This window comes from Perca fluviatilis, chromosome 5 (assembly GCF_010015445.1).
Source record: "Perca fluviatilis chromosome 5, GENO_Pfluv_1.0, whole genome shotgun sequence".
In the NCBI taxonomy this organism is placed as follows: domain Eukaryota; kingdom Metazoa; phylum Chordata; class Actinopteri; order Perciformes; family Percidae; genus Perca; species Perca fluviatilis.
The window spans coordinates 4,602,613-4,614,879 of NC_053116.1; the positions used below are offsets into that span (position 1 = coordinate 4,602,613).

The 12,267-nt window shown below is 40.9% G+C and overlaps 1 protein-coding gene across 2 annotated transcripts in view; it reads right to left on the reverse strand.

The window, feature by feature from the left end:
• Positions 1 to 12,267, reverse strand: part of dedd (death effector domain containing) — a 30,390-nt gene that overhangs the window by 11,166 nt on the left and 6,957 nt on the right. The window contains exons 2-4 of one of the 2 annotated variants that reach the window (XM_039799718.1): positions 11,116 to 11,755; positions 798 to 902; positions 489 to 593 (exon numbers count right to left, since the gene is read on the reverse strand). In XM_039799718.1, the coding sequence (XP_039655652.1) occupies positions 489 to 593; positions 798 to 902; positions 11,116 to 11,680 (775 nt within the window). In that variant the 5' untranslated portion in view covers positions 11,681 to 11,755. Of the gene's footprint in view, positions 1 to 488; positions 627 to 797; positions 903 to 11,115; positions 11,756 to 12,267 lie in introns of both variants that reach the window. The other variant, XM_039799717.1, reaches the window with a different exon arrangement.

Consider the following 12,267-nt stretch of genomic DNA (forward strand, 5'->3'; position numbering starts at 1 on the left):
TCTTCCTGTATGTGATTACCTGCCTGGCTTGACACATACGCTTGCGAGACGCAAAAAATAGAAGAACTAGCGAAACTATCGCTACGCACGGACAGATTGGATAACATGGGTGCCAAAATAAACAATAGCTGCGCTACGCTGTACGTGCTTGGTGTGTTTTTGACTGCAAGCCGTATAAATGCAGGAAAAACCCTTATTCCTGAGCTATAGTTAAAGTGTCCGCATACTTAATGTGATATTTCAGTTTTCAACATTTCTAAAATCTCCAGTTTTGGCTTTGTCATTAAGGGATACTGAGTGTAGATTGATGAGTGAACAATAATTTTAAATAGGGCAGCCCCAAATGCTTCGAAGCTCCGGCCTTTGCCATGGTAGCCGACGTCCAAGTCAGTATTCGAATACTGAATTTTTTTAAGTTATTGCAAATGCATTACAACAAACATCACCCATGCCACAAGGATCCATCTATATGTTGTGTTTCTTTTTACCACATGTTTGCTTCTCTCTGCAGTCAGCTGAGGAATGACTTCTCCTCCGTTTGCAGTTTGTTACAGGAGGAGCTGGCTTTGTTCGGGGAGGGCCAACATGGGGTCCTGACGGAGAACAGCAAATGACTGGGTGAGGACCTAGAAAGTGACATTAGTTATAATGTTAATCAAGCTTCTGTATGACAGAACATCATTATCTATGAGGATGTGCCATTGCCTGCATTTATTACTCATCTTACTTTTATCCTGCTAATTGAAGAAATCAGTTTGAAAAAGTTCAAAAAGAAAAACAAGAAAAAAACCACCCACCTGTTCTTCTGTGAGGTGCAGTATCCTTGCTCCGCACTGCTCCTCTTGGGGAAATGTAGCGCACTGATGTCTCTTCCAGGTACTTGTCAACAGGATCTGGGCACACTGAAAACAAGAGTTGATTTCTGATGTTATTTTTAATTATGGAACATACACACACAGAATGCAGAAACAATGTCGCAACAGCCAGTTTTTTGTTGTGAGTTTTTGTTTTGTTGGATTTAAGAGCAACTAAAGGGTTAAAAGTTATGACACTATTGACAAGGGACCCAATGAAACGCTGTGTGTCCATTAAAATTACAGATTTTTTCTGGGTTTGAACATTTGGGATAATGTGTGCACTAGAACGAATATTCAAATAATATTAATTAATGCACAAATGCAGCCTGTTATTGGTGTGAATGCTGAAGGTATTCACATGTTATTCTACATATTTATTCTACTTGTTCTTATGTACTACTTTTTTTGCCATTTAACTACTTCAACATTTTTCAACATAGAAACTTAATTCAAACATCAAAATGTTAAGCTCATTTAGGACATTTATGCTACTATTTATAATATTCATAACATTCATCATTTCGGAAATATTTTATCATTTTCGGGCATTTTTGCCCCATTAAAGCAGATGACAGACATACATTTTCAACTGCTAGTTACTCATTCATACAGTCACAGAGGAACGCCATTCAAACTTTAAAACGTTCTACATCTTTCATACATTCAGGGTTGGTATTCAACTTTCAAATCCCATAAGTGCTTTTTGAAATATTCTGTCTTTTTTGAGGCTTAGAAAAAAAGCCCTTCTTCCATTTTTATATGGGATGGAATCATAGATATAGAACAAGTTGTTCTATATCTATGGATGGAATGCTCAGACTCAGAGGGCCGGGCCCAACTTAGGGAGGCAATCAGACTTTCACACGAGGCACAGTGACCTTCCAATTGAAGCCATGTTCCAAATGCCACCTGTATTTGAGAAATGAGAGCATAAATATCAGGAGAACAGAAACGGGCCCTTTTCAGACAGCTATTGTCCTCACACTTTTTACCCTACACACACCACTCTTGCACAGGATGTTCAGTAGGGTGTCACATCTCTCACAGCATTAAACATTAAACGATAGGAGTTACGGTTTTTGAGCTAGAAGCAGAAGTATCAAGGGTGCACCAGAGCCTTGTCACTGTGAGAAGAACTCTTTGAGACAGAAGTCGTCATGGCAACCTTTAACTGCAGTTGGTCATGTGATCTGATCCCTGACATGTTAACCTGTTGCTGTGAAGTTACTGTGCCTCGTCTCTGTGAGAACAGCTGCTGGTTTTGAGGCCTGAAGTCGCTTATCAGAGTCAGTCAGTTGGTCAGTTGGTCCATCATGACATCATGTTAGCTTATAAATAACACCTCTTCTCCTTTTTCCTCCCCTCTTCCTCTCTTCTTTCTCAACGTTCCTCCTCCTTTTCTCTTCTCTCCTTTTCTTCTCCTCTGTCGGTGTATAATGCCTGTCCTCCTCCTTTCTTCCTCTCTTCCTCTCCTACTCGTCTGCTCATCCTTTTCTCTTTTCTTCCTCTCCTATACTAATGGTCAATTATTCCTTATGATTATGGTTAATCTTTCATTAAATGAGTTTTATACAACTTTTAATTACCATTCATACTTTGTGAAAATATTCAACACAGCTGATTGCGATTCCCTAATATGACACAATTCCCATTTGTCAGACTCATTCATAGGGCTGGGCATCGTTCAAAATCTTTTATTTATTTATTGAGTTATCAAAATGTAAAAATTCTGGTAACACTGCTCACTCAGAGTAACATTAATAAAGTTGCCTTGCCTTACAAGCTCAGCCTGTCAGTCAGTCATCAGGGCAAAGAAACCACCGTTGTGCCGGCTTGTCTAAGAGGAAGTGTAACATCAACAGCACCGCGACCGCTTTCAGCTCACCATTAATATCATATCGCAGCAAACGCTGTCTGCATTAAGTTTTGAAAAACTGTAACCACACTTGAAACCACTTTATCAGCATTGCTGTGACTCACTGTGACTTCAACAAAACTACAGAGCCGCCGACGTAGTTTACTCCGTCCGCACCTGTGTGTGTGTGTGTGTGTGTGTGTGTGTGTGTGTGTGTGTGTGTGTGTGTGTGTGTGTGTGTGTGTGTGTGTGTGTGTGTGTGTGTGTGTGTGTGTGTTGGAGCTCTGCTCTCTGTCAGTATGCAGAGAGGACAGATAAGCTTGCGCAGACGCAAACAGACGCTTTTGGAACCGAAATTTGGCACCGAAAGATTAATAATTATAAAAAACATTTCAGTGCCATAAAAGTATCGACGTTCGGTGCCCAGCCCTACTCATTCATTCTCCTTTAGCTGCTTCGTCATCAAAATTGAAGCCAACAATCCCATTTAGCTTCATCTTAAAATTAACCTACGAATATTATATCAATATATTCCACATCTTTCAAACATTATTGGTGTTATTCAACTTTTCAAAGACATTCATACTAATTTAACTCATTCTCACTTTTTGAACTACACTCACCTAAAGGATTATTAGGAACACCCTACTAATACCATGTCTGACCCCGCATTCTTTAGAAATGTTGGCCCATATTGATAGGATAGCATCTTCAGTTGATGGAGATTTGTGGGATGCACATCCAGGGCACAAAGCTCACGTTCCACCACATACCAAATATGTTCTATTGGGTTGAGATCTGGTTACTGCGGGGGCCATTTTATTACAGTGAACTCATTGTCATGTTCAAGAAACCAATTTGAAATGATTCGAGCTTTGTGACATGTTGCATTATCCTGCTGGAAGTAGCCATCAGAGGATGGGTACATGCTGGTCATAAAAGGATGGACATGGTCAGAAACAATGCTCAGGTAGGCTGTGGCATTTAAACGATGCCCTAAAGTGTGCCAAGAAAACATTACCCACACCATTACACCACCACCAGCTTGCACAGTGGTAACAAGGCATGACGGATCCATGTTCTTATTCTTTTTATTCTTATTATTTTAAGTGTAGATGAGTGGTACCCAGTGGGGTCTTCTGCTGGTGTAGCCCATCCGCCTCAAGGTTGTTTGTGTTGTGGCTTCACAAATGCTTTGCTGCATACCTCGGTTGTAACGAGTGGTTATTTGAGTCAAAGTTGATCTTCTATCAACAACCATGCCATACTCAAAGTTGCTTAGATCACTTTTCGTTCCCATTCTGACATTCACTTTGGAGTTCAGGAGATTGTCTAGACCTGGACGACACCCCTAAATGCATTGAAGCAGCTGCCATGTGATTGGTTGATTAGATAAATTGCATTAACGAGAAATCTTAGAGGTGTTCTTAATAATCCTTTAGGTGAGTTGTATTCTCACTGCTTCACCTTCTTCTTATACACTTCAGCCTTTCAACATACAGCATTCGCACAGCAATTTCTTCAGATATTGCATTCTCTAGTTAATATGTACTATACTACTCATGCTTATGCATTGTCAATGCCACTATCAGCATGTGGTTGTTGTTACAAGTTCTGTCCACTAGAGGGACTTCCAACATTAGCCTGGCTTTGAAGGGTCATGGCGCATTGCATTTCTTGCACGCCACTTTATTATGTGAATGCTGATATAAGCAGTATTCAAAGTATTGTTATCCAATTCTTTACTCTTCAACTTTCTTTGGTCGCCTCTAACTTCTGCATACATTCAGCTACAAAAAACAAATTTTTATTTTACAATAAAGTCAATGGAGCAATCTTCAAATCCTCTTAAGGCTTCTTCCATTTTGAAAGGCTACGCCTCCCACATACTTTTACCTACAGACTTCATTCAAACTTTAAACTGTTCACAAAACCTTTAGCTATTACAGTTGTATTCAGCTACCTTCAACAGTTTTTGGGGTATCACTGTTTAAGTCAATTGTTCTTTTCAGGCTTTTTCTATGCTTATAATGGAGTAACTATTGCATTGACTTAGAGTAGGTGATGACATCACTAGAGTGGAAAATCATCTTAAAACCTCTATAACTTTAATTGTTATACACAATTTATACGTCAAAACAAAGCTATTCTTGTCTTTTTTCAGGCAATGTCCTCATTCAAGCAATAGGCATGTAGTTTGAATTAGCTGCCTCAAAGCAACGAGATACCAGTGTTTCCTCTATGTTGATTGGCAAGTGGCGGTCCGCCACGGTTAGATTTCTCCCGCCACGGTATCAGAAATATATATACAAAAGCCGTCTATCAGCAGTGATTGTAAAGAGCACGTCGACGGAGAATAGCGCAGACACGCTGCTAATAACGCGTAAGTGGCACGCCACGTACCTCGGAGAAAAGGGAGAAAGAAAAAAAGAGACAGGCTGTCCGGAGAACCCGGTTGAGATGGCATGTGTGCATTCTTGACAACTGTAAGTCGTATAACTTATATTGTCAGTTCATTTAAGCCTGTATTAGTCTATAGTTCTCGCACATTTTAGTTTCACCTTCACCTGCTAGCTAAATTGCACGTGGCTGTTGATTCAATACAACACCCTTGATATCATATCATGGCATAGGCCTAGTAGACTAAACCGTGATTATTTCATACATTCATGAAACATATTGGGGGAAATTCATTCAACATAATTCACAGCCAAATAACAATTAAAAGTATGCTATTTGAACATTTATAACCTAACCTAACCTGGCAGGCACTGCCTCCGATTTGGTGTTGCTCGGGTAGCGCAGCGCAGCTCGGACCGCGGCGCCGCGCTTTTTTTCCTCCATAAACTGCGGCTTCAGCGGTCATCATGATTCCAGCCAGTTGTAGCATGTATAGAGTTATATGAACACGTAGACAGCTACCGTCTACGTGTAGGCCTACTGCGCCTTTCACAGAGCGATCGCCCGGTGCTTTTCTTCGGATTCAGAACCATCCACGCCGTAGCCTACGTTACCGACTCTGGCTTTGCCTTCGGCCCATCGGTGATGCATTGCCCACACTTGTTACTCGAGACCGCAAGTTACGTTTCTCTGACAGAGGCTATGATTATTACTAAGCATAAGCACAAAGTGATTGTATTTTCTTTGCCTTTTGTGTAATGTACAGTATATAAAAACTATTTTAAATGAAAATACAGACTCTTTTAGGAAAAGTCAGGTACCAGCAGGATTGTATTTTTTTATTAAGCAAAGTTATTACACATATAAATTTCAAAACGGTTCAAAATGACCGTCCTGGCCGTTCTAATGTAACCCAGCCTTGGAGTTATTTTTCCAAAAGCCAAGAAAAATCAAATGCACACAGCAAGGCTGCCAACTTTGCCACTGAGGCAAATATGCAATTAGTTTCATTATGAATGGTTTCATACTATAGCCTACTTTGGGTTTTGGTTTCCCTATGAAGAAGTTCTTGTAAAATTAATTTTGTAGACCTACAGTTCCTCAAAAATACCGTTCTATCAAAACGAAATCAAAATATGCCTCATTGTTTGTGAATAAATATATTTGTTTGTGTTGCAGCGAAGTGTCAGTTCTGTGTAATACGTAAAACATTTGCCGGCGGGGCGCGCAAGGGAGGGGGTCCGACAGATCTGCCCCCACTGCTCAAAAAAATCCTAGAGGAAACACTGAGATACCCTCATCTCCTTATCATCCACGGCAATATTAATTCGCTTAATCCAGTCTTGAGCACAAACCCTTTCTTTTTAAATGAGTAATTTTTTACTTTATCTACACAAATAACATGTATACAGCTTCTGCAAAGTCTTAGGATGCTCAAAGTGAAGAGGTATCAGGAATACAGTTTACGGTGCCTGCCTGCCTAGCCTGCCCGCCTAACCCTAACCTTAATATATGAAGTCGAAGCTAACTCTGACAGCTGTAGGGCAGCTAACTAGGGTTGTCACGATACCAAAAATTCAGTAGTCGGTGCCAATACCAGTATAATAACACGATTCTCATTGCCGATTGTACTTTACATGTACTTTAACTTGAAACATGACCTTCTTTATTAAAATATTTAAAAAATATATCAAAATGTCATAACAAGAAATACAAAACGTGCAATAGAGCATAGAACAACATAATAAAGTGCAATTAATGGTCATAGTGCAACAACTAGTGTCCCCAGACACATTACAGACTTCCAGGCATCTTTTGAAAAAAGGTACTGTGCAAAAACAACAACAGTGTTTCTAACAGTTACATGACCAAAGACGTACAAAGCCCGGGTAAATATTGGAGATGTATCTGAAAGATGGAGACAGTTTAGAGCCCAAAAGGACGCAGAGTTGGCTAATTTCCTCCTGAACAGGTAGCTAAGCATTAGCTTCAGGCTAATATATCACGGCTACAAGGGACAGGCATTTTATGTAATTTCAACATTTGTGTACTCACATTAAATTATATAGCTAGAGTACCCGAGTTGGTTAATCACAAAGACAATTGAGACAAAGCCAGTCAAGTGATCCCGACTGGTCCTGGCTAACCTTGGCTAACGCTGCCATGCTAACTGCTAACGTTACCGGAGGAGCAGGCAAGCAGGCCACGGCTGTTTACAACATGTAGCCTGTTCAGCGGCCGTAGCCGACAAGAGAGGGGGGCTGTAAATCAGGAAGAGAGGGCCGTGCAGTGAACATGCCATTTTTTTATTTAGGTCGGGTAGAATTTATCTCCGTTGACTCTCGTTAATATTTTTTCTAAAAAATATATACTGTAAGTAGAAGGGCGTGACTTCGGCCACTTGTTCATGACCTCTTACTTCTGAATGCATCGACTGGAACGCTCTGAAGCATATACTGCCCCCATCAGTTCCGGAAGAGGCGCAGCACCGATGCTGCTAACACTGGCATCATCGCTAACGGTGCCTACTGTGCTTCAAAAAATGGGCATCGCCAGTGTTTTGTCATTTTAGAACCGGAAGGGGTCGGTAGTAGCGGTTCTCGTGACATCCCTACAGCTAACAAACTTCAGCTGTCTCCATGATGCTTCCAGCTAGGCTCCTATAACTTGCGTTGGTTAGGAAACAAGAACGAGCTAACTAATGATAACATAAGCATTTGGGCTCGGTATATGTAAATTTTAATGTCATGTTAAAACTATTTCCCATCCTTCTTCCAATTTCCAGCTGCAGCCTGTCACTCCCCCCTGTACTAACGTTACTTGGTACGTTAGCTCCGTGATGTTAAGACCTCACAATGCCTTGCATTTCTCACTGGGGGAAACTTATTGCTAACTTATTGTTCATTAGACGTGACATGACAAAAGCATTTCATTTTCACATGCAGGTAGGCCAAGGCAAGAAGAGGGAGATAAGCTAACGTTGGCCAACATATTTATAAAACAATCACATTCGAATAGTAATTTAAGCATTCGCATAGTATTGATTTTTTTAATATTCTTATTATATTCAAGTTTAAGAATTCATTCCAAAAGCCCTAGTGTGCACACAAGTCAATAAAATATATAACATAGTTCTAGTCGTTTTTAGACATTTTATTGCAGAATATTACATGTAAGCCAGGGTTATTTCCTTCAACGAAATTTTTTTGGTGCTCCCCCAAAGAGGTTTTAGCCAGCGTCAGAGTATAATCACCAGTGCCAAAACGTCTTTACTTCCAGCAGTCAACTCCCCTCTCATCCACAGCCGCTACATTTTACACGTGGCTGGCGCCGATATACCAGTTAAGATGCATTGTTTGACTGGACCTGAATGCTCTGCTGTGAAGCTTGCACTAATTAGGGTTGGGTACCTTTCGCATCTGTACCAATACCACTACTGATAGCTGGAATTTGGTTCCCGGTACCCAACAATACTTTTTTCCGTACTTTCCCTTAGGGATGGGCGATATAGACGATATGCAATAGAAACGATACAAAATTGGCCTACGATAGAGATTTTTATTATATTGCACTATCGCGATAATTCATGTTGATGGGTCACGCAATCATCTACGAATCCGCGAAGTTTAGAGCCACGAGCTGCAACGCGTCATCGCCATCTTGAGTAAACATGACTAAAAGCGAAACAAGGAGCTGGTGAAAAAGACCGGTGCAACATCCGTTATTTGGACTTGGTTTGGATTTAAGCCGCTACAACGGAGCTGTGGTCGAGCCGTACCATGGAGCCTTTCACCAGCCTGACCATTCACTATATAACGGACGATTGGAATCTTGGCAGCCAGTGTTTGCAGACGTTGTACTTCCCCACTGAACATACAGCCGTGTGTGCGTGTGTGCTGCGGCGGAGTGGGACCAAAAAATCCTGCTGTACGGGTTGAGCAGAGGCTGCACAGTTTGACCAGCAAGCAGCGGCGCCAGGCCGCCGGATGGTGTTGCTAACAACTTGCAATGTATAACTATTATCAGACCGGCCCACCGGGAAAAGTCCTGATTTTACGTGTGTGTGTGTGTGTGTGTGTGTGTGTGTGTGTGTGTGTGTGTGTGTGTGTGTGTGTGTGTGTGTGTGTGTGTGTGTGTGTGTGTGTGTGTGTCTCTTTTGTGTGTGTGTGTGTGTGTGTGTGTGTGTGTGTGTGTGTGTGTGTGTGTGTGTGTGTGTCTCTGTGTGTGTCTCTGTGTGTGTGTGTGTGTCCGCGCGCTAAAATGCATTACATATAAGGCTGCAGGTAAGAAACTTTGTTTGAAATATGTTTTTATTTAAAGTTTATTTAAAGCATCTTTGCCTAATACTGAAAGTATTTTCAGTACAGTGTGTGTTCCTTAACTAAACAGACACCAGTTTTTTCCTGTTCTCTGCATCTCGGGTGGCATTTAAGGACTTAAACTTAGTGTAGTGCCTTTTAGAATGGTTTGCACTAAAGAGTAGACACCCAATACTTTAAGCTTTTTCTTTGTCAAAGTCTCTGCAACTAGTGTACTTGAATTTTATTCATCTGCAACATTATGTTGTATAATTACAGTTTTGAACAATAAATGTTCTCAAAACTACATACTACGTTTCTTTCTCTTTAAAATAAAAATAAAAAATACATTTAGCAGTTTGGTTTTCCTTAGGGTCTATGGAACCTGGTCTGAAATGGTTCCATTATAATTTATATATCATGATATATATCGTTATCGCAAGAGGCTGCAATGTATATCGCAATAAGGATTTTAGGCCATATCTCCCATCCCTACTTTCCCTCTGTAATTACAAAAACATTCTTTCAGTTGTAAAAATAATTCCAAACCTACTTACTTAGAACATGATTTTATTTATTTAGAATACTTTACACAGACAGAAATTAAACAAAACTATAACCCCTCCCTCTCTCCTCCCAAACCCGTCCCTACAACCTATTAAATTGAAGCTTGCTCTTATTCTCAGGTAACGAAATTTGGCACATTTTGATTTTACGTGAACCAATACTCTGTATTGGCGACATGATTCGGTCGGTACCAGTAAAAGTACCGGGTTCGGTACCCAACCCTAGCGCTAATGGGATCTCAGTTTTACCGTCCAGAGTCAGACTGTACCTGACTCTCCTGGTGACCATGCTGCCCTGGGGATCAGCGGCACAGGAGGGGTTAAAGTTGAGGTCACTAAACTTTCCAAAAGCCTGTCTAACACTGGTCAGAAGCATTATGAAAACTTGATTGACATAATATTGTTCGTTTATAAAACAATAAAATGGAATGTAATGGAAATATTTCGGATTTCAAGCTGACTATGAATTGAGCTAAAGAAAAGACGAGGCACAGTGTAAACAACTAAACCAAAGAGGTTATTGTTATAACCTCAAAACTCATTGCAGGAAAAAGTCATGGCTTAAAAGGTACATAACCACCACCATGTGGTCTGGAGTTGCTACACTCTCATTATGAGCTCTCTCATCAGTCTCACTCACAGTGTTACTCAGGAGAAAACAAGTGTGACACCTAGTGGTAGAATTTGGTATACCGGTCGGCGTTTGGCTTAATATCAAAATGGTTTTAAAATGTTTTGCCTTGTTTTTTTATTACGTGTGATTTAACTAAACTGATTTTTATGGCCCCCCTCATAGCCTACTTACTAGGTCCAGACAGCATACACTTTTATTTATTCACTTATTTTAATTTGGGCAGGTATTAGGTATGCATCTCCATATTGATTAAACTATGTTTAATTTTGGTTTGCATCAATAAACTTGGATTTACTGAGCAGAGCTATGCTTAATTTTAAATCTGGATTTACTCATTTTAAACCTGGTTTTGCTAACTTTGATTAGACGTTATCTTAGATTAAATTATTCCCAAACAAATCTAGACAATCCTTTAATAAGAGTAATACATTTAAACCAACCCGTCAATTATTAAATATGTATTTAAAGTCTGGTGTAAACATAGTGATGACACTGCATTACTCACCAGCCTGCCGTTTTCTGAGTGTGACATAAGGCAATAGGTCATGGCGGGTGATAATCCTTAAAAGCTGGAGAACGTGTCGAAAGTTAGTCTCATCACAGCGACCCTGGCGCTCTAGTGCCAGCAGGAAATCCCTTCCACTCCTGATGCCGCCACGCTCATACTCATCAATCACGTCAACAAACAGGAATGACAGTACCCTGACATCCCGATGGGTTAGCTGGGCTCCAACTATGTCAAACATGCGGTGAAGAGAGTATAGCCCATGGGAGTTGTCCACTGCTTCCTCAGGCCACGGCTCAAAGCCCCCATCTCTTCTGGACAAGCTTGAGTTGGTGCAGGAGGCAGAGACGTTTCTGTTGGCCACTTCCCCACTGGCTGCTGCCACAGCGGAGGTGCCCGGCCTGCCTGTCAGAGATCTGGGATCCAGAGCCCCAGCAGTTGCACTGCTCTGACTCGAGTCCAGCTGATTGTCCTGAATGTGAGGCCGGGCCTGCTGAGCAGAGGAGTTCTGGGCAAGCTGGGGAGGAATAACAGCATTGGGAAGCTGTGGCTGCTGTGATGTCATCTCAGGACCCGATGATGAAAAGGGATGCTTGAATCCCTGCAACTCCAGCTGTCTTCCTCCGCTCCAGCTGATAAACTATGTACAGAGAGTGAGAGATCACATATAATGTTATAATAATAATAATAATAATAAATTGAATTTATATAGCGCTTTTCATTATATCATGTATCTCATTTTAGACCAAGGGATTTTACCATCAGTTGCCAACAACATACAACTGCAAACACCTGAAGGGGTTTCCCAGCTTATTATAGTGGAGGTGAGCCAACTCTGCTAACGTCAGAAAATACAATTATTTTTTCATTAAAGGGGTGATAGAATGCAAAACCGATTTTACCTTGTCATAGTTGAATAATGACAGTTTAGTGGGTAACTAGGAAATACATAGTACCTCCAAATCCCATTAACACCTTTTCTCTGCAAATCTCACAATTTGAAACTGCCTCTGAAAACGGGCGAATTTCAACAAGCCCCATAGTTGACGTCAACTATAAGGCTCCTCCTCATTGGCTCTAGTCTCTCTCTTTGTCACGCCCCAACATTTGCATAGGCTACACAACTGACCTGATATCAGTTAGTCTTCTGAC